Below are 22,698 nucleotides of genomic sequence, written 5' to 3'. Positions count from 1 at the left end.
AAAGTGTCCTGTGCTGGAACTGTGGAGCTGCCGAGCGCAGGTTAAAAGGAACACATACGGGAATCGGCTGCCGAGCTGCCTGCATCTCTGCACTGGTTCCCTGATCCAACTTTGTCACAAACGCCTCATGTACTGATTCTTTTATTCCATGGCGCATACGTGTGCTGTTTTGCGTGCGGTGATAAATATGCGCCCGCACTGGTAAACGCACGGCGTCCTGTACAAAGCCGCGGAAAAACTCATGACCACTGTTTTTCCAGATGACACATGTTGTTATACATCAACGGAACTGTAGACACGGCTAGAGAATCGATTCCGCGATGTTTTCAGTTACGCCTCGAATAGTAATCGCTGGTGTCAAAGTTCTACAGGAAACAATATCCCAATGAACGATTCAAGAACATCACATCACTGTCTTTGAGACGAGGATTAAACTTAAAGACGCACCATCAACGCGAATCTAAGCACCATGATTACCAACAGCTGGTAATGCCGCCATAACTTACGCTGTCAGATTATCTTGATGCACAAAACAAGCAGCAGGCTCATAACAAACGTGGTGGTACAATTTCAAAACATCTTTTATAACGCTATATCTACATTTAAGAAAAGAAACGTTCAAAGTGCTTCGAATTCTGATTCATTTACAGGACTTAACATATCACTTTCTTATCTTGCAAATTTCGTGAGAATCAAGAAAATAAGGCATGATACAGTGACCATAACAAGTCAAAAAGCAAGGCGTTTCTCTGACATCAAGGTGATTTATTTACAAAATAATACGAACTATTTACAGCACTAAAATCTAAAACCTCTTTCTGGTTCGCGTCAGACACTTTCTGAGACAGACTTTCCTTTCAACCCCGTTTCAGTGCAGACCAAGGCTCTGGACCATGCCCTATTTGGAAAGGCGAAGGTAACCACACCACTGGGAAGCTCCGACACGACAGGGGACCATCAAATAACAATAAAAATAAAACGATGACCGATTATCCAGACACACCTCCCTCTGAGCAATACAACGGTGTGCCAAACAAGAGCTGGCATTAGACGGCGCTGCCCTGGGGCAAGTCGCTTTAATCAGCGGTACGGTTTCAGGAATATTCGACATTCAATCAACCCTGACAGAAAAGATAACAGCTCATCACGTTTGGCATGAAACGCATCAGAACCCTGTTATCGTTGACAGCCGCATTTGATTGCACGTGCCATTGAAATGACCTTTTGCGAGCTGACAACGTTCGAAGCACTCAGTTCCCACAAACATCAATCGGCAGGTCATGTAAACAAAACAAAATACAAAGAGTTGGTAGACGCTAGTTGGCTTAGACGCATACATCTTTTGGCCTACAATCACGTACTATCCGTTGCGGTAAGAAAATCGCTGCCAAAACGCTCAGAGCGACACGCATGGTCCTGGCCTATAGTCACAACTCGCTCACATTCAAAGTAATTGACACTATGGACACTACACCTCACAGAGTCGTAGCAACGTCCAACTACATCTCACAGAATCGTAGCGACGTTCAACTACACCTCACAGAGTCGTAGTAACGTCCAACTACATCTCAGCCATTCATGCGTGCACACTTAACCAGTCTGTCGCCTCTACAGCCCCTGTCCAACTTAGAGACGGCCAAAACGCCACAGTCTCCGCGCCCACCGGAGCACAGCACTGGAGAAAGAGCGCTCGCTGGCGACGCCGGCGGGTCTCACCACGTCCCATCCCCTCCCCTCCCCTCCTGCACCCCTCCCGCCCCGCCCCACTGCCCCTCCCTCCCCATCGCGGCCGACGCGGCGGTTGCCTCCCCGCTGGCGAGGCTACACGGTCGTGTTGAGGCAGGCGATCTCATTGGCCGCACTCAGGCTGTCGCCGCTGGGTACCCTGTCCACGCCGGCCACGTGCGTCTGCGGGAACCGGGCGCGCACGCCCTCCAGCGACTTGCGGTAGAGCAGCCGGTTTTCCTGCTTGATGGGCCCCCACATCGGGTCGGGTCGCACGCACTGCATCAGCCGCTGCGGCAGGGAGAACGACACACGTGCGTCACGCCACCAGCCCTTGTCGCTCGAGCTTCAGCGGCATCCCTCCACCGCTGCAGGCGGGTGCGTGCCATTTCCTATTTAGCGGTTGGTCTTAGCCGAGCAAATCTCCGAACCAAGGACATATCTTATTGACAATGAACCCAACATCGTCGTCTACAAGCGGTTCTAAATCTCATCTCAACATCCATACGCCGATTCCATCACGTTGCTAAAATTATGTGTTCTTACCGCTCAGGGGTTCAACAGTTGTGCGCACCACACTCTCCCCGCCTCATCATGCCCAAATGCATCTCCCACAGATTAAGTGGGAGTACAAGTGTGCACTCCTGCTTAGTGTTTCGTGCAATGATGTATGGTTATGCTTGGGGCGACGGTGTGCGGTTTTATATGTTTTAAGCACATACTTACATGTATGGGTTCATAAATGCAAGAATGTCGGCCCAACACGGGCTCACTAAACACACATGTAATATATTACGTTATATTATACCCTGTATTATTATCATTACAATAATCCGTGTATCCCGCTCGTGGCTGAGCAGGGGAGCAGCAGAACTTTGCGAAGGGGGGGGGAATTTGGTTACCATTATTTTTGATGGGCGGGACAATTTTTTTTAAGAGCGAGTCCCAGCTCCCTTCACGGAGTATACACTGCGAACAGTCCAACTGACCCACAGACGCTTTTACCTAGGTTTATTCATCTAGCATATCAATGCAGTGCCGATGTTCGTTTGTCATGGTGTTTTAAATAACCACTTCACCTGCTTGCTGTACATATTCGCTCGGTCTTGTTACTACATTTCGGCCGTTGGGCTCTACATATTGGTGCCCATGGTAGTGTCCGTGAGATTTAAAACCCAAATAGCTTGCCTAATCACCAGATTCCCACATTATATTCAGTGATGCCGTGGTGGAAGCCTGAGCTCGAACCTGACGAGTGTAGGGCCCATGAGCCCTTCCCTTTGACTGCGCCACTGTCACCGACTACTAGAGTGTCGTCCCACCGGCGGAGCTCACCTCCACAAAGGTGCCCTTCTTCCCGAGCAGCACCATCAAGCCGACGGCGGGTATGGCGGCGATGGAGACGAGGGCCATGAGCCAGCCGATGACGATGGCCCAGTCGGGGTACCCGGTGTCGTTGTAGGTCACGGGCTCGTGGTTTATGAAGGTGAACAGCAGGATGAAGCAGATGACGGCCGGCGAGATGTACTTCCAGCAGAGCCTGAACCAGATGTTCGGCTTGCGGCCGACCATCATCTCAATGTCGAGCGAGAACCGCTCCTCGCCTGAAAATGTGCCATCCCCTCGTCCTTAGCACGCCAGTGCGGCGCCGAGCAGGCCTGGCAGCACGCTCGGCCGACTCAGACGCGAGCGCCAAACGACCGTTCAGCCCGACGCAGCGTCCAACAACATACTCATACATCACACACTGCATTTACATTACGGAATGAAGCTGTGTATCTATTTTTCCGACAGTTTGTTCAACGTTTCTGCGACATTAAGTGCTGTGGTCAATTTCGTCACACCCTCCCGCGGTCATTGTAACAGGGAAAGGCGTGACACCTGTCCAGCACCAACGATCTACAGAAGTGCGCCAACACCAACAGAAGTGCCTCAGGATGTGCAGACGTTAAACGAGCATACTGCTAACGGGCGACCTGGCCTTTGTTGGTCGCAAATGCGTAACAAAATACGAGCTGACATTCGGGTCAAGATACATCGCAGGATACAGTCATTTCAACTGTACACCCAAGACGAGAGGGGGGAGTTGTGTACACGCACCATACACCCAGGCGATGACGATACACTCCAGCAGCGATACGATCATGAGGGAAAACGCGGCCGAGTACCAGTCCATCAGCTGCAGCACGTACACGCCACCCTGCGGAGCGGAAGATGGCACGGTCGTGTGAGGTTGAGGGTGGCTGACAGCCATCCCACACAGGGGGCGGAAGCCGACTCGGCGCCACCGACGCACAACAAAGTTGGTCATCCCACCTTCGCCAGCGCCGGTATGAAGTACATTTACTTCCCGAGCAAGACTACCTGCAGTGAGACCTACCAGGCGTGGGGTGTGAAAGACAAAAAGCGTCGTCACCTGTTTTCGAAGGGATTCAGTTTACCGAAAATCCCCTTACAGATATCAATGAAGAAACTTGGGGCGCATTCTTTCCGTTTCATTGCTTATCTTTTGTCCGGCAAGAAGTTAGCTTCCTACGTTGTAATGATTTAGCATTAGCATGGACACTCTAGAGGGCAAACGCACGACAGCTGTACTTTAAATAATGAAAGTAATTTAGTCCCATCGTTAAAACTTAAGTCAAAACGACAGCCTTCCGGTTGTTTCATATTCACCAAGACCCCAAGTGCCCCCTCCCATTTGTTTTCCTATGAGCCTGTTTGGAATGTCCAATTAATTCCACTTGTGAGAATGAAGCACACGCTTCGCACATGGAGCGGCCTGTACTCACGTTTGTCACGCAGGGGATGCCGAGCAGGAAGAGCACGAAGCACATGCCGGCCGTGAAGAGGATCTTCTTGGGCCTCAGCACCGGGAACTCGTCTACAAAGGCTGATATCAGGCATTCGAACATGCCGAACTGAGGGCACAGGCGTACAGTCAGACGTCTGACAAAGAAGCGCACCGGTTCACTGCGTCCGTTCAGGAGTCTGGCTATGCCCAATTACGGGCCGGCAAGGTTTACTCAAGAAGATCACTACGCTAAATGAACTAAGTTTACTCCCTCAAGCATTGTGATCGTGAAAGACCACATCGTGATTCTCGCAACTTTAGGAACTGAAAGGGCAAGCAAGTCAATGAAAATACTTTCTGTTCTTAAGAGCAAAGGACTTCACACTATTTGATTGTTTTTTCAACACTGCAATAGGGCAGCCTCCAAAAAATCAAAACAAATGGAAAGAAGCGGCCGTCCATATGTCTTTGGGTAGAAAGGCCAGAGACATTTCCCACCACGATGATACATCACGGACCGTCATTCAGTGAAAACCAAGGGTTTCTGCTGTACATATTTGTGTTAACAATATGTTTCAAAAGCTATCAATAGTAACAATCAGCAGCGCATCACGTATTGCCGAGGTGAAGCACTCCGGTTTGGTAGATTACCCGTTAATAATTCCCACTACCTAAGTATTAATGTTCCCTCCATTTCTGCCAGGATCGTGACTCGAATGCAAAACCGGAGGCTGACTGGCACTGCGCTGCTGTGAATCGCCCATTCAGCGGTATTATCAAGCCGGCTGTAAACGGCGAAACATGAATCGTTATGACGCGACAGCAGAAAACCTCAGCATGGTATGATATGGCGCGAGAAGATCGAATGTTTTGTGTTGGAGACACCGCCGTAGCAAAGGTTCTCAAATGCTGAGCAGCAAAGAAAACTATCGCCTATAAACGTGCGATTCTAATCAGACAAACCTCGGCCTGCGGTTCACTCTCGTCCAAAACACTCTTCCTACTCCGCCTGATGCCACTCAGACACTAATCTCGCGCACACACATGCGGTGATGGCTGTGCGCGCCAATGAGTGATGAACGTGAGCCGCATATGCGCAAACGAGGGGAACGATTAACTAGACCTATGATGGGCTGTCCTGTGCGACCGCTGTTGGCTGGCCTTCAGCGCGGCGCCCTCCACCTGGCGGCGAACCTGGCTGGACAAAGATACAGCACCTCTGACTTGGCAGCTTGGCCCCCGGCCGGCGGTCCGTCCGGTGGGTAGGCCCCGTCGACGACCGGCCGGTCGTCTGGGAGCGATCTCGACCCAGGACGGACCGCCACACCTCGCCACCCTTCTCGAAAGAGGGACGGGCCCCGACTTCTCAGCCCCCCCCCCCTGCCGACCGAGGGCGGGGACCCCCGGACTGCCCTGAGCGCCGCTAACGCGCGCGGCCAATGCACTCTGGAGGAGATGCGCCTTTCTGTCTTTAAGAGGTGGACGGGGGAGGGACAGAGCTAGGGGACGGTCCAAGCTGGGCCGGCGCTCCGCAGACGACCGACCGCAGCGCCACCTACACGCCCGGCTGAAAACCTCGCTCACAGTCTCGTGCTGCCGCTCAGTGTGGTCCGCGCGACAACGGCTGGTCGAACCGACACCGCAATCCCAGCGTGTCGCCGTACTGACTCACCACCACGGCCTCTGACGGTGCCGCGCTATGCGAAGCCGCGGGCATAGTAAGCAGACTGGTCGCGCTGACGCCGTCCAATTTTGGCCCAGCTCACAGAACAGCAACGAACACGATTCCGCAAAGCATCGCACGCTCCTATTCAGCAGATCAGCACGTCGCAAAAGAACAACGCTATCGCTCCTCGAAGAGAAAGTACAGTGCGCAATGACATGATCCTATAAGGGATTTTCCTCGAGGGAAATCAAGATACATGTGTGCAATTGGCGTCTGAACACCTGTTCTTCATCGTACACATTGCTTAGTCGGTTCTCGCGACTCTTAGTTAAGAACTGCGTCAAAGCGATGCTACACTAACGCGTTTCGCATTTGTTCAGCCGGCACGCGCGATAATATTAGTAGTCTTTATTTACACACACAACACACGCTCATGTAAACAAATCACATAAAACAAAAAGGTGGCGAAGAGCCCACCTGAAAAATAAGTGAGACGGTGAATCGCTGATCCAGGTCCAGTAGTACCAGTCAATACCAGCCAACCAACCAACCAACCAACCAACCGACCAACCATGTTAGTGCAAACGATACATCGGGCTATAGAAGTACGTCATCATCAATGCAGACGCTCCTCTTGAAGATATTTTCGCTGGGAATTTTGGCAAATACAGCAAAAGCTGAACAGTGCTTTTTGCACCGGCTTGGACTCATGCGCTTAACCAACTACGCTCCCAAAAATAAATCTCAACCTGCCAAACCCAAAAATTCCCCATGTTATGTATTTAAAAAATGCTCAGCAAAATGCAATACTTTAGACATTACCAATATTGCGGTGACCCCAGGATTTACACGCTTGCTTTAACGTTTGAAATAGCAGCATGGTTGAAAGGGCGTGACAGTGTACTTCTACTAGCTGGAGTATGTATTTACACTTGCAAGCTTGGTGGTTCCATTTCGCTCGTAATCTTCATTTTACCGAAGTTTAATAAATTTTAGGGCACGAAGTGTTGCAGCTAGATCTAACCGCCCGGCAAATGAAAGGCTGGGTTGAAACTCTTGTTGCGTATACCCTACTCAGACTTTGGTTGCGGCGTAAGCCGGGCTTATTTTGGTCGGAGCGTTCTGCTCCTCGGCATCTGCTCCCGACGACAGACCGGAGAGGGCAGGAACAAGGTTGCGGGATCGACCGGCAGGTGGCAGAGCCGGCGCGGCGACGGCCGCCACTCGACGTCGGTCCACGGGTCCGGCGCGGCGTTCACAGGGTGGCAACAGACTCGAACCGGCGTCAATAGAGGGAAATCTCTGAGCCGCGTCAGATGCCGCCCGCCCGCACCGCTGGCGCCACCGCCGCGCTGGCGCGCCACGGGGGCGTGGCGCAGTGAGGAGGACGGCGTCCGTGCGGCTACCGTGGCGCTAACACACGCACCTTGGGACCGGGCGGCGAGCGTGGCGCGCGTGGCCGGCGCCGGCGAGCACGTCAGGCGCGGCGTGAGGCGTCGCTGGCGCGCCGGCGACTGGCGGCGGCGCGCCACGCTCGCCGCCGCGGCTGGAGAAGACTCGAGATGCTGCGCCGGCCGGGCCCGTGGACAGACACCGCTGAGTCCTGACCACAGACTGACTCGGAGGGGGCGCGCGCGCGCGCTGCAGCGCGTCGAAGGCCGCCGGCGGGGCCCAGGGGAAGGACGGCGGCCCGCTCTTGCGATGGGCTGCCACCTGCCAGGTCCAGCGAGGAAGCGGCGGGGATGCGGTCGGCGCGGAACACAGTACTCACCTGGGAGTCGATCCCGATTGTGAACAGCATCGAGAAGAACAGGAACGCCCAGAGCGGCGAGATCGGCAGGCGCGCCACCGCCTCCGGGTACACGATGAACGCCAGCCCCGGACCTGGCGACAGCGACGTCGGCATCCGGTCAGACCGGTTCCACCCGGCTACCTGGACGAGTAGGCGGCGAAGCAAAACGGTAAAACAACCACATGCTGGCATGTTAGACAACGCACACGCTCCGTTTCTTCCACAATTTGTAAAGCAGGGAGAAGTTTGGCTTGTTTCCATCCACAGAGACAGGAATTTATGTCGATATGAGGCCTCACTGCAGAGTTTTGCACGCTTGCTGATAACATACAACCCTAGCTTTTCCGCCCAGATACCGCAGACCGCGTGGTCATACTCGGACCCAACCAATACCGTGCAGGCCGTAACACCTCATAGCCCTGTTGCGTGACGGCCGACCCCCGCGATCAGCCGATTTTGTGCTCCCTTGCACGGCGTGGACCTTCGACAGAGCGGTGACCAACCGAGCTTGAGCTCTCCCGCCCGACGTGGATCTCTGGTAGAACGGCGGCCGCGTGATCAACCGAGCTTGCGCTCTCCCGCCTGACGTGGATCTCTGATAGAACGGTGGCCGCGTGATCAGCCGAGCTTGAGCTCTCCTGCCTGACGTGGATCTCTGATAGAACGGTGGCCGCGTGATCAGCAGAGCTCGCGCACTCCTGCCTGACGTGAACTCCGATCGAGTGGCGCCGGTGATCAACCGAGCTTGAGCTCTCCTGCCTGACGTGGACCTCTGATAGAACGATAGCCGAGTGATCAGCACAGCTCGCGCACTCCTGCCTGGCGTGGATCTCTGATAGCGCAGTGGCCGCGTGATCAACCGATCTCGCGCACTCACGCCTGACGTGGATCTCTGATAGCGCAGTGATACCGTGATCAACCGAGCTCGCGCACCCCTGCCTGACGCGGATCTCCGATACCACGGTGGCCGCGTGATCAGCCGAGCTCGCGCACTCCTGCCTGACGTGGATCTCCGATCGAGCGGCGTCACCCGAGCTGTCCACTGCAGCTGTATTGGCTGCCAAATCGGGCTCAGCTGGCAGGCGCCCAGTCCCGGCGCCGCCGCTAAAAATACGGCCATCGGAATCCCAGCCGACCGCCGGGTGCACTCCCTTGCCCGCTCGGTTCTTGTCCGAGGTCAGCTGACGGCGACTCTCCTCGGTCTGCGTGAGCCTCGTCCACTGAGTGCGTTCGTCATGCTCGTCACGTGCAGCATGTTCAACAAGATTATATCGGCAATATCTGGCAGGCTCGCCGCAAACCCGAAATTTTCTTAAATGAACAAAAGGCTACCACACAACTGCGAGTGTGAAGGACATTTGACCTTTTCAACTGACAGAGAACCTTTTGGGGAAAGCTGCGACCACGAGCCATTTTGGCATAGAAATTCCCTCGGGTAGCTCAGACAGGGTAAGAATAATTAACATAAATTATCACATGACCGGAAGCCAGTGTGATGTGAAGGGTGGTGTGGCAACAAAATCTTGTGATTCCACCACCCACAAAGGAATGTCCTAAACAACGTACAAAACCCGAGAAGTAGGCCTCAAGCCCAACATGCCTCTGCGTCCCAACATAAGAGCTCGCGACATCGATCACCGTGCAGCATACTGATAAGCAACGGCTTTACGGCCAAGTACGGCATTGAAATCGTTATTGACTGGTGTCCGTTCATTCCGACCAGCGATATACCCCCCCCCCCCCCCCGAAAAACAGCACAAGTGCGTCCCGTCTAATCAATATTCGGCTTTGATTTCCCATTATTGGAACATCCCTCGACTTCGCAATATGTCTTGAAAAATAATATTCATGGGGACTTAACCACTCGCAATGTTAATACCGCCAGTCATGTGCCTTCATTACACCTGATCGAATATCTATGGCGGCGGTTTCGGCATCAGAGGTCCGCTGGCAACACGAGCACGACCTCGGGACTGACCCGCTCCCTCGGCCGTGTATTCACGAGCAGTGCCGTGATGTCTGTGTCAGTCTGCGTTGCGGCCTCGCGTGGGTGTTATTCCGCGCTGTGACATCAGCCCACCACGGCTCGCGCGGTGACATCAGTGCCAGTTTCCACCGCTGTGTCTGAGACAGCCGGAGCTGTGATGCCAGCAGCGGTTGGACTTGGCAACAGTGACAGGTTGTGCTGGGATACTTATGTCAAGTTTGTATTGCAACATCAGTATCTGTCCGCGCTGAGACGTTAATGTGAATTAATGCTGTGACGTCAGTGACGTCAGTGTGCTGCGTGGCTGTGAGGTAGCGTCAGTGGCTGTCTCTCTCTTGACCTCAGTCACAGTCCGTGCTGGGCCGTCAGAGGCAATCTGGGCTGCAATATGAGCGGCAGTCTGGGCTGCGACATGAGCGGCAGTCTGGGCTGCGACGTAGCGGCGGTCTTAGCTGTGACATAAGCGGCAGTCTGGGCTACGACGTAAGCGTCGCTCTGAGCTGTGACGTAAGCGGCAGTCTGGGCTGCGACGTAAGAGGGAGCCCGCACCGTCGCGTCGGTAACACCCAACACCGTGATGTCAGAACGCCGCAGCCGTGCCAGCGCCGCCGACGCCAGGGGAGGGGCTGGGGGAGCCCCGCCGGCCGGGGAGACGCCAGACGGCGACCGCTGGCAGCGTGCCCACCCGGCGCCGCTGCCGCCGCGGTCCCGCAACAAACGAGTTACACGTCGCCGCGCCAGACGGCACTGGAGGTGCGCGCCACCGCCCAGACGGCACAGACGCGATGGCGCGCCAAAAAGCGCCCCGCTGCCGCCAAGGTCAAACGCCAGCACCGTCGTCTATATGCGACCGTCGACGGCGTTGGCGAGGTCGGGTAAGGCTTCCGACCCACGTCAGTGCGGGGGACGGCAATTACGCGAGCGTACTCTGATAAAAAGCTATAACAGGTCGACGAGAAGTGGCTGATCACGTACACATATATGTTTCAGCTGAAATTTTGCCCTGGGCCGATTTCAGCAAGTTTAGATATGTCTGATTCGACTGATGCATTCGCTCCTTGACCGCTTTCATCCAGTAACATACCTCTCTTCTACCTGAAACAGACATGTAATACACTCCTATACCGGTTTTATCCAGTAGCACATGTCTGTTTCACCTATATTTCTTTCCTGGACCAGTTTCATCCAAACGCATCAGATTCATTACGATCCCATTTTGGGGCTATTTACTAAGGGTACGTCTGGCATGTTTCCCCATCGCCTGAGTTGTGGGCTGTGGGCTGTGTGCTGTGGATTGTGTGTTTTGGGCTGTGTGCTGTGGGCTGTGGACTGTGTGCTGTGTGCTGTGGATTGTGTGCTGTGTGCTGTGTGCTGTGTGCTGTGTGCTGTATGCTGTGGATTGTGTGCTGTGGATTGTGAGCTGCGTGCTGTGTGCTGTGTGCTGTGTGCTGTGTGCTGTATGCTGTGGATTGTGTGCTGTGGATTGTGTGCTGTGGGCTGTGTGCTGTGGGCTGTGTTCTGGGCTGCAGGCACGGCCCTGACCGCCGAGCACGGCCGACCCGCAGGTGGGGCGGCCCCCGGAGGACAGCCCCCAGGTCGCACGTGCGGTGCTCACCCTGGGATACGACGTCCTCGATGTCTCGGCCAGTCTCCTGTGCCATGAATCCGATGATGGCGAACACGACCAGGCCGGCGAACACAGACGTGCCGCAGTTGATGAGCGGCACGATCAGCGCGTCCCGGTAGCAGTTGTGGCGGAACCGGTTGTACGAGGCCATGGTCAAGATGCCGCCCCAGGCAGGTCCCACAGAGTAGAAGATCTGGGTGGCGGCGTCTCCCCAGACCTGCCGAGCACAGGTGTAGCGACGCTTTAGATGAAGCCTATCCCAGGCAGCGTTTCAGGTGTGGGACGCTTGGATGTAGCCAATCCCGGAAAGCGCTTCAGGTGTGGGAGCGCTTTAGATGTAGCCAATCCCGGGCAGCGCTTCAGGTGTGGGGCGCTTTAGATATAGTCAATCCCGGGTAGCGTTTGGCACACTCTTTTAAAGGCTACGGGCATGTACTTCACGCCGCACGCCGCATTTGACCAACGGTTTCACGATCATATCAAGAATACTGGGACATTGCAGTGGCTGAGTCGCCAACCTTAGAGTCCTTACACAAGCTGCGCTCGGGGAAGGGAAAACTGCGCACTTAAAAAGCGCCGCAGCGTAACACATCGTACCACAGAAGAGGCCCAAGGTCAATTCCACCTCTCAGAAGTGTTTACGTGCGTAGTTGGCGGCGGTACAAGGTCACACACAACACACATACACACGGACAAACAGCCTTACAGCAGGAAAGCCCTGGGAACCAGCCAGCGAAGCAGTCAACGAGGAGCAGCTGAGTCACACGGCCAACCCCTGCCAACCCAATTCAGTCCCAAGTCAGTGCCGACAGCTCAGCGAAACGTCACTGCTGTTTGTAGAACCTTTTGGCGCCGCCCCCCCTCGCTGCTGCGTCACTTCACCCAGACATACCGGCCCGCTTTCGCAAACAACGGGCCCCCCCCTCCTGTCACGTGCCGGCAGCTGCCGATTCGCGTTACCTTGAACGTTTTCAGCAGCTCCCACTTGGGCGAGAGGTAGAACTTGATGCCGTTCATGGCGCCCGGCAGAGTAACGCCCCGCACCATGAGGATGAGCAGCACCAGGTAGGGGAACGTGGCTGAGAAGTACACCACCTGCGGGGGGCGAGCGCATGATCAGTGGGCGTCCTCCCGGGCGCCATTTTGAAATGACGCATAATTACACGTCAAAGCATTTCCCGAGTAAAGTGAGAAGATAGCGAGCCACGAGTCGCACAATCCCGAGTCACGAACAAGCTGGTGGAAGCGATCAACGCATGCACCACCGTGAAGATTCTGCTGTGTTCTAGAACTGACAATCCACTACCAGGTATTGAGATATCATAAACGACCCAAAGCTCGGAAAGCTCCACCCGCAGCGTTTCAGATTCCAAGACTCAGGTATTCTGCTTTTCACATTTCAGTAACTTTCGTTGGAAACGGTCTCACCTCATGACTTATTCATTTCCGTGATACCGTCTTTAAAATAAAACAAAACGAAACGAAAAATAAGCATGCATTTATTTAGGGAAAGTGCGTTCTTAATCCATTACGTTACGTTTGAGCGCCCCATTCCAAGCTAAAAGCTCAACAATTTAAGAAAAAGCTATTCGCATTCAGCATTTATAGAATGAGCAAGAACCCACACTGGACACTTGAGAATGTCAAAACGTTTCGCCTTTCTCAGTACCAAAAACAAACGGCGGACAGAGCCACAACAGGCAAGTACCGCACCCTTTCATTATCAAGAACAAAAAATGATGGTTTCTGTTTCCTGTGTTCTGTTTCCTGGTCCGCGGATGAGCATCTCCGAAGAACATTTAAAATAGTTCTTGCCATTCGCATTTAACCTGCATCAACGTAACTTAGCCAGAAATAGTTACGGTTCGCATAGCTGGACATAATTTAAGCAGCCCCAAAACGACCTTGGTTTAGATCCCCACAGCATTGCGCCTGTACGCGTGATCGGCGCGCATGGTGACAGTGGGGGGGGGGGGGGGGGGAGGAACCGCGCTGGTGAGGTGGGCTCACTGCGGTGTTATTCCGAGCGGGCGGCGTCGAGCTGTGCCACCGATAAATTGATCAGCCCTCGCGCTGGACAACAGCGTCGACGCCCGTCTGCCGCTGCCGTCCATCTGCTGACGCCGTTATTCCGGCGCTGAACACCGCGCCAGCAGCGGCAGGCCGACCGCAATCCATCGCATTGTTCCCCGGGACGACGAGGGCGGCTATGGCCGTGTCTGGTGACAATGCAGCGGTCCCGGAGGCACTGAGGTCACAGGGAGTGGGCCTCGTCTGGCTCGGCGGCCGCGCGCCGATGCCGTGGGGACCCGCGCCCCCCAGCGCCGTAATGGAATCAGGGCGACGGCCGCTGGGGGTCGGCACGCCCGCTCTCCGTCACCATAGCTGCGGGGCTTCCTCCTGCGCCACTGACCTTGCCAGACGACTCGACGCCCTTGAAGAGGCAGCAGAAGATGATAATCCAGGCGACGAACAGAGTGATGATTAACTCAGTCCGCACTTGTCCGATGTCATCGATACCGTCTGATATCTGAAGGACGTACCCCCTGGCAAACAGTTCGCGTCAGTAACTTATTATATGTGTAGCTTCGACAAATCGGCGAGAAATATGTACCACCAAGCACAAAAACAACCCCCAAAACATGGTTCTGGCTTTTTGAATTGCGCAACTCACTGCACCACGTTCTCGTAAACAGCTGTCGTTTCGGCAAACATCAATTCCATATCACCGCCCGAAATATGGCCTGCTGAGGTTAAGCTACTTTGATATGCAGAACAACAGACGCGCCTGCCAGCCAACGAAACAGCAAAGCCGCAATGGCGCAGCGGGCGCGCGTGCCAGCGGCCAGCGCCGCTCACTCTAGCCGCCCACCTCCAGAATTCCTCGCTAGCCGTGGTGCGCTCCGGGTGCAGCGAGGCGTTAAACGTGCCGTTGCCGGTGTTGTTGATGTGGCGCGTCACGCAGTTGTCCGTGTTCCACCAGTTGCCGCAGGTGGACCACGGCAGGACGGAGCGGAACGTCAGGTACATGTAGTACAGCGTCCAGGTGATGATCACGTTGTAGTAGATGCAGACGATGCCCGAAATGAGCACCATGCCGTAGCCCAAGCCTGGCGTCGGAGAAAACAATGGGGTCACAGCACGCCCGGTCGCACGCCAGCTCAGATACAAGTGTAAGCTTACGAGGGGCGCGATGTTTCAGCCCCGCACCTGCTGGTCGACTGAGGCGCTAGCTCCGATTGGTAACTTATTTGACTCCTAGCATCCACAGTATCGACCCACCTCATGCAACAGTTGCTTTTTTGTCTTCAGCATTCATTGTTCTATTACTGGCCGGCCGGTAATAGGACACACATAACGGACAAACGCCGACCGTGCGCGACGCGTTTTTAAAACAACACAATACGAGTTAAGGCGAAACATCGACGATGATGGAAAACAGGAATGGTACCCTGCTTATTCGCGTTTCGGAACTTTCTCTCCATCAGTTTAACTGGTATTTCGTCAAGCCCCCTCATTTCGTCAAGCCCCCTGGCGTGCACAGTATGCATAAGTACCGCACGCAGGGACTGTATTCGGAGGGTACAGACACGCGCAGAAGGTGTTCAGTGTCACTGCAAACGACTGTCATCCTCTCGCTTATCACCGGTGCATACGCCCTGGCAGCAGTCCTTCATTTCCCCTCTTCCCCCCCCCCCCCGTCCGTCTGTCCCTCTGCTCTGGTGGCAGCCCTCAGTCATCCGGTGTCCGTCTCTCGGTCACCCAGCACCCGGCTGTCCCTCTGCCCTGGTGGCGCTCCTCAGTCAATCCAGATCCGTCCCTCAGTTACCTGGCACCCATGTACCTCTACCGCGGCGGCACCCCTCAATCATCTGGGTTCCGCCTTTCAGCTATGCCGCGCCCGATCATTTTGGCTCCCAGCCCGTCAGGATTGCTGACGTAGTCAGCGCTATAACGGCCACCGCCACCGCCGCCGCTGCCGCAGTCGCCGTCGGCCACCGCCCGCCCTGCCAGCGTCACCCGAGTCCGGCCAAAATGGCCGCCGCCGCCACCAACGTCAGCTGGCCAGCAGTCAGCTGATGTCAGCGGTGGCATCGATCGACCGGTGTCTGCGAGCCGGCTTCAGCCGGACTGCCCCCCCCCCCCCCTCCCTCCCCTCACCGGGTGGCGTGAGCTGGTGCCGGCCCCGTGTCCGGCCCGTCGCACGTCTACAGCTGCTTCTGACTAGCGCCCAGGGCAAGTACGATCCAGTCCCAGCCAGAGTGCTCCAGTAACTTGCTCTTCCCCAACGTCGTGATCAGTAGCTGCTCCTTGGTGTGATGGCTTCGAAGTGGGGGTTGCATCTCCCGTGAAGCGACAGGCCGCCCTCCATTCCCGCCCCGGGCTGGAGACACGGTCTCGTCTGGATGTAGTATGTACATGACTAGTCTTGTATGACACGACTTACCTCTCCCACAGAGATGAATGCGGTCTACACACAGCCATTTCTGCAGTAAGACAACGTGACTTACCACTCCCACAGAGCTAAGTTCGATCTACACACAGCAGAAAAGGCACGTGGCCAGACCTACCGGCATTCGCCATGACACAAGGAAGCAATACTGACGATCTGGAGATGTGCTTCAGGTGAACAGCTATAGATTGCCGCCGATGTGCCAGTCTGCGCACCGGCACACGCAAGCCCCCTCCCCCCCCCCCCCACACTGACCTTTGAAGATGGGGCTGATGCGCCAGACGCTGATGGGACCCTGGTTGGCGAACTGGCCGAAAGCCAGCTCCATCATGAACAGCGGCATGCCGCACAACAGGAGAAACGTGAAGTAGGGGATCAGGAAGGCACCTCCTCCGGACCGATAGCACAGGTACGGAAATCTGCAACGAAAAGTGGTTGCAGTCGCACGCTTCTTCAGACGGATGTCGCCTCCGCCCTCCCAATGTCATCACATCAGGACAACGCCGAGAGTCCTTCAACATTTGTTAAGGTCGTGGTCAAACGAAGCAACCACGAATTTCCCTCTGTCGTTACCATCGTTCCATATCTCCGAATTCTCCACATAGTCGTCCCGTTGCACTACGTACAGCCCAGAAGGGTTGCCAAGACAAGAAAGAGAATCTCTTTTGCTTAATATTTAACCTAATATTTAATATAATATATTAATATTTAATTTTGCGTAATATTTAAGGGGCAGCCTGATGACCTGCGCGAACAGGGCTCTAGTATAGATACATCGTTGGAGCATTCACACACCTCCAAATGTTTCCAAGTCCCACGGCGTATCCCACGCAGCTGAGGAAGAAGTCAAGTTTGCCGGTCCAATTGCCACGGACAATTTTCTCATCACTCCCTGAGTTGGAAGATCCAGAGTCTTCGGAGCAGCAGGAGTTAGCATCCTGCTCCTCACTCCTGATGCAGCTGAGCTCCAGGCTGCGGTCTGGCAGGAGTTGCCTCGCCTGCAAATGAGACAAGTGATGCGATATGACCATGCCACCCGAGTGACGGTCTTCCCAGGGACACTTTCCTTGTCTCATGGGAAAACGGTTGGAATGCAAGGTGCCTCCCAGACCTGTACTTGGCTGCAGGCTGGGTCGGAATCAGTCAATTTTCGTTGGGAGCAGAATGAAATTGATTTATCCGATTCTTTCTTAAGAGTCAGACTTGTAGTTGAGTCATCCAAGACATCGGCTATCAACTCAAGCGGACGGGTAGGCAGCAAAACATATTTGTTGCTTGACAGATTATGTGCACACTAAATTCGCTAGTCTAGTATGGCCACCTCAGCGTAAAATATATTACCATATGCGATTTCTCTAAGTCCGTGACACAGGTGGTTTCCTGAACTGTTATTCCTGCAACCAACTCCATCGAAATTTCGCAACTGAGCAGGATGTCCATATGCCAGGGGTCACGCCATGTCGACTGAAAGGTACACCGCGCTGCCCGGAGTCGGAGTTTAGATCTTCATCTTCAAATGCCGCTAAACCATGCTGAAAAACTGGGTCACGAAACCAAGTCTAAATATCATCACCTAGGTGGGGTGAGAAGCCTTTTCTGATTCCTATGTTTCTTTGAGGCGGCGTAGTTCAGCTGTTTGGGGGATTTAAAGGACCATGGGACGCCCCAGATATGTTCGGTGAACGAATACAAAGTTGAAGAAGGCCGAATTTGAAAATAAAGAAATTTTAAGGTTAGATCCAAATAAGAACACTTAAATTGTTGTAACAAACGCTGACCCTGCGTGACCCCATGCCTAGCGATAAAACACTTATGTTTGAAGTCCTCAAATATTTTGAACCTCCTTTCAACGTCCTTTGTTTTGGATGGCTGCACAACTGCCTCTGATGGATCTACACGTGGATCTAACCAATACATAACAATGCCATGCATGAGAGAAAAGCAGGAAGAGGTCCAGCATATAGTGTCCGCGCTCAATCACAAGTCACGCCACAAGAGAATAAGATGGCTGTAGGTCTGGCGTTGGCTGTGACCAGAGCATTCACGTAAATACCAGCACTTCGCGCCTATATTGATGACAGTAAATTACGCTTAACATTTAAACCATTGTCAAGACGCGATCTGTCTTTGAGTCAGGCGACAGCAAAGAGCATGCGAAATTAGTTCAGAAAAAGGGACATATCCGGCGTTCCGGTCGATTTCTGACGTCGTTATGGATAGGCCAAAATGATGTAAGATATTTTCCCTACGATACCATACGCTTCAGTTCACGTCTTCATCCGCTCTCTGCCCCGGTTGCACATATATGACACCCATCTCTAAACACGGCCCAACACGCGTGGACCCATGGTTAACACACGCAACCGCTCATGACTGTCTGCGCACTGCGGCCCGCCCTTTGGCCAGAAGGGCTGCAAACTTCCAAGTCCGTCAACGAGCCCTGCTTTCGCGTCGCCTCCACGCGAGTCATCTCACCCTGGTCCGCTTTTGATCAGCTTTTCGTATTTTTGTAGCGATTCACTCATCATGCATTTCCAGGCTAATCCAACAGAGCACCTATGTGTTGTCCACATTGCTACGCTGCGGAATCATGACGCCTAATTTAACAAGCTCGCACGCTTCTGCCTTGAAGTTATACAATACAACTTCAAGAACAGGGTGGCGGCTGGTCGCAAGGGACCACCCACTATCGCACCTTTCTTGGTATTGAAAAACAAGTCTCGCTCGGCGAGTGTCTTCCTCAGTAACACGGATTCAGCATTGGTTCTTCGATCCAACATATTGTGCCGATCACTCGTCTAGAGCAGCAGCGCCGTTCAATATCGTGGCGCCTTCCAGAGCGCATGCGTGCTGCAACTCAGCGCCGACACCGGAAGCCGGTATGTCTGTGTGTGCATGCGTGGGTGTGTGAGAGAGTGTGTGGTCGATATTGACTATTGAACCGTCTGAGAGGCGGTGCCAAGACAACCGCACAGGGAGTCCAATTGCCGCTCTAGGACAAACAACAGCTTTCCGAAATGGTCAGGATCTCTTGGGCGATTCAGCAGGGCGATTATGCATGTCAGTAATTGTTTCGAGAATAATCTGAGCGATGTCTTAAAAAACAGCCGGGAAAGAAGGAATGGTGTGACAACCGACAATGCTTGATGAATAGTGCACAAGCTAGTTTTAGTGACAATCACACGGGACCAAATACGCACGCATCGTAAATGATTCAAAGCACTCACTTTAAACGGAGATGAATGTAACGACCGGTGAAAACGACATAATCCAGGTGGTTCCATTGTCATGCTGATAAAAAGTAACTGGTGGTGATATCTGCCTTGGAATGTTGTGTGCACCTGCATGCCACACGTGCGAGCTGTGGCAGCTCCATGGGTGTGGCAACATCTGACACGTGATAAAATGAAAGCAACAATAGCGACGTGAACGTGACACCTGCGACACTGACAGCATGAGTATTCAAAATATTCCATTCACGTTACAATTTGGGGTCATACAAAAACGTCTTACCAAGCAGCAATTCATGAGTTTTAACATAGCTGAGCGTTTCCACGCGACAGGTAGTTAAGACTCTCGACGCCCTGTGGTCTGATGAGGTCCAGCCACTCACCAGACTGGGCGCCGTCTCCTTGATGACCATGTCGGCGCAGTGTCAGTGGTCGGACCTATGCGGTGTTATTGGCCGAACCTTCTTCGACGGGCTCCCTCCCCGGTCTGAATCGCCGGCCGGGCGGCGGGGTGTCAGACGCGTCGGTTCCGCTCCGAAGACAGCGCCGCCGCTTGCCAGTGACGTCAGATGGGGCCGGTCGATGCGCTGGTGGTGGAAAATTCCGTCGGCCGAGGGCGGGGCGCCGACGTCGCGCGCAGCCCACGTCCCGTGACCTCACGCAGCGCCGCCGGCGCCGCCAGCGGGCACGGCGCCAGACGGCTCCGGCCAGGGCAGCTTCGCCTTGACCTGACCGAGCACCAATCAGAGGACAGCGCTCGGGAGGAGTGGCTCTGTGAGCCTGAAGTGCGAACTAGCCGTCGCTTTCACAAGGATCGCTGGGGTGAGGCTTCGACAGCAAAGTCTGGCATTTTTGTACGCCTACTAGGGCTGGCAGCTTCTTCTATGTGGGGGAGGGGGGGAGGGGGGATGATAACAAGAGCCTGCTTTCATCAAAATTGTGCCCGCTTGAATCATATCAAGTAAGAACATGAATAGAAACTTTGTCAGTTTGTGTACAGTTTCTCAGTCTCCAGCCCTCAGAAGTCTGCAGAGATAAATGAGAATGTCGCGTCGGTTAAACTAAGACGCTGGTGGCAAACATGTGGCGTAGAGTATACCGGTCATTGTAAGCTTTTGGTGCGCATCCAGAGTGTGCATGTAAACTCGCTTTACGAAGTTCCATAAGCGGTGCGGAATGTCCGACCTTTTGGTACATCACACCACCGGCGATATGATACTGTGATGAAGTAATCGATCTATCATCGGCCAACTGTGTGCTATGTTTATGTTCGTTCCGATCACGTGTAAGCTTTCGCCATAATGTGCAGCGACCATTTGAATTTGGAGACGGCAGATTGTGTAGCCTGTGCAGTCATGTTTGGTCGCTGAGTGTGCCCGGGCGGAACGTTTCGTCAATGTTTGGTGCTGAGCGAAAGTGTTGTACCGAGCGACGACGTGACCTTTTTGAACTATTTCATGGTATCTGCAGGCGGTCGTGGCGGCATAGCCTTTCCTTCCCCTGGCGCATGCGGCCTAAATCGCGCCCAGCCGGGGGAGGGGGGGGGGGGGGGAAGTTGACTTCCTCGCGCAGTTTTTCGAACACAACTCAAAGACGAACGTTTTCGGCAACACCAGATTTACAGTACTTGGTCATCTATCATTTTTTCATACTTTGAACAACTTTTAAGTTTCATTGGCGGGATCAGTAACCTAGGTCAGAACAAAGAGGCCAATTTCTACAAAAAACTTTGACCATGCATAACTTTTTGTGTCTTATGTGCCCATGCTCACACTTGCTACAGTAAAATAACATGCTAGGCGAGGTCAATGGCCCGAAGTGAGGTCATCTTTTGCTACTTTTCGTACTAATGCAAATCTGTAGAATTTTATGTAGTTTTGGTGTTGGAATATGAAGAAAAGAGCACTAACTTTCATGCTCACCCCTCATATGACCACAGGGCACATGAAATTGGCCTAAGTCATGACCTACCTCTATGGGTGCCTTTTGCACGTAATGTCATATGAGGTCATCCAAGGTTTAGGAACCCTGTCGTCAATAGCGGGGAGTCTAGATGAACGAATGCGACGCGTGTATCCATCTTTAAATTATGCCATCAGCTCTTGTGAAGTTGATGACCTATAATTTTATGTACCAACGTACCTGTTCTCAGTTTGCTGCATATGCATTGCTAAGCTTTGAAAAGACTATGCATAACGTATGCAAGAGCTATGTGATCTTGAGTATCTATAGATGCACAACATGGGGAAAAAAGAGCACTAACAGGGCTAAGTTTTAACAGCAGAAAACATTGGGCTGATCACATGGACCCGGTTAACACTTAAACTTTTTGGTTGGATGGGCTATGAATTTGACCTAAGCTGACCTCAGCTGACATTTTCGGTCAGCCTAAAATGATATTTTTGTGTTTGGGATATTTTCGTCCCACAGCTGCGCCTAATAAAATAGATTTAGTTCGAAGCACAATGGAAAATAAAGCCAAAAAGCATCGCACATGAATGACAATGGTGGACCACTTTTGAACGGTGACTTGACCTAATCTGACCGTTGTTGGGGAACAAAACATGGTGGCAATGAACTCCACCAGTTTAAACGCTAACTTCTGTGCGCTCAATACAGGTCTCGGCACATCGACATATGTTTTAACAGCATCTGTCGGAAAGTCCTCTTTCTTTCGTCACCTGTGGTGACCTCACATTTGACATCAGGTAAAAAATTGGTGTGCATCCTTCATGACCTAACGAGATCTTCACAACTGTATCTTGCTTTCGCACGACATCTGGGAGATGGAGATCTCAGGGAGGAGGTCAACTTCACTCTCCCAGCTGGGCGCGGTTATCTCAGAGCACCGGCCGGGCGTAGGCTAATGACCATTGCTGGGCGTTTTGACGGTCGCTATCTTGAATGCTGGCGAGGGTTTGTGAGTACGTGTCGTCAGCTGCACCCAAGCACGTACAGAATTCACAAGTGGGGAACACAATCAAAATTTGATCCACAGAATTCGGGGTTCGTAAACACCCAGACGACCTGCATTGTTTCTGCAGAGAGATACGGGCACGAAATGCTCGCTGCAGTCGAAGCGCCGCTGAACTAAACATCATTATGTCCCTTCAAAGTGTCGAAATAATGTGAAGGGGTGTGAATTCAAAGCGATACGCCAGCGGCACCTGCTACAGTATGCAGCGCGCAATGAAACCGCGTGCTGGATTTTCCGGCGCCTGTAGGGTAGTGGCGCAAATGTAAACATATCGAAGCCCGTCGTATGCTGAGAAGCGGCTTCGCGTCAATCCTGGGATGACCTGGTGCATTCTCTCGAATCGTTTAAGAGGCCATCAAAACAGAGCCCCTCGTGACGTTAAAAGACTCCTGCCACTTAGGGCAGTTCCGGGGACTTGGGGAGGAATGGACCATGCTTCTTGTCAACGGT

At 53.4% G+C, this 22,698-nt stretch overlaps 1 protein-coding gene across 1 annotated transcript; it reads right to left on the bottom strand.

Moving 5' to 3' along the window:
• Window positions 1–1,774: 1,774 nt before the first annotated feature.
• LOC119091431 (sodium- and chloride-dependent glycine transporter 1) lies at window positions 1,775–19,784 on the bottom strand. Its single transcript, XM_037214226.1, has 12 exons — window positions 19,655–19,784; window positions 16,837–17,039; window positions 16,297–16,460; window positions 14,461–14,698; window positions 14,002–14,134; window positions 12,549–12,683; window positions 11,577–11,805; window positions 7,954–8,066; window positions 4,515–4,643; window positions 3,826–3,925; window positions 3,061–3,329; window positions 1,775–2,016 (listed from the first exon to the last, which is right to left on the bottom strand). Exons 1-12 carry the CDS (start codon window positions 19,682–19,684, stop codon window positions 1,822–1,824), a joined length of 1,938 nt encoding a protein of 645 aa, XP_037070121.1. The 5' UTR covers window positions 19,685–19,784; the 3' UTR covers window positions 1,775–1,821.
• Window positions 19,785–22,698: the final 2,914 nt, after the last annotated feature.

This window comes from Pollicipes pollicipes, unplaced genomic scaffold (assembly GCF_011947565.3).
Source record: "Pollicipes pollicipes isolate AB1234 unplaced genomic scaffold, Ppol_2.1 Scaffold_3447;HRSCAF=4054_pilon_pilon_pilon, whole genome shotgun sequence".
NCBI lineage: Eukaryota > Metazoa > Arthropoda > Thecostraca > Pollicipedomorpha > Pollicipedidae > Pollicipes > Pollicipes pollicipes.
This window is presented reverse-complemented; position numbering and strand designations above follow the sequence as displayed.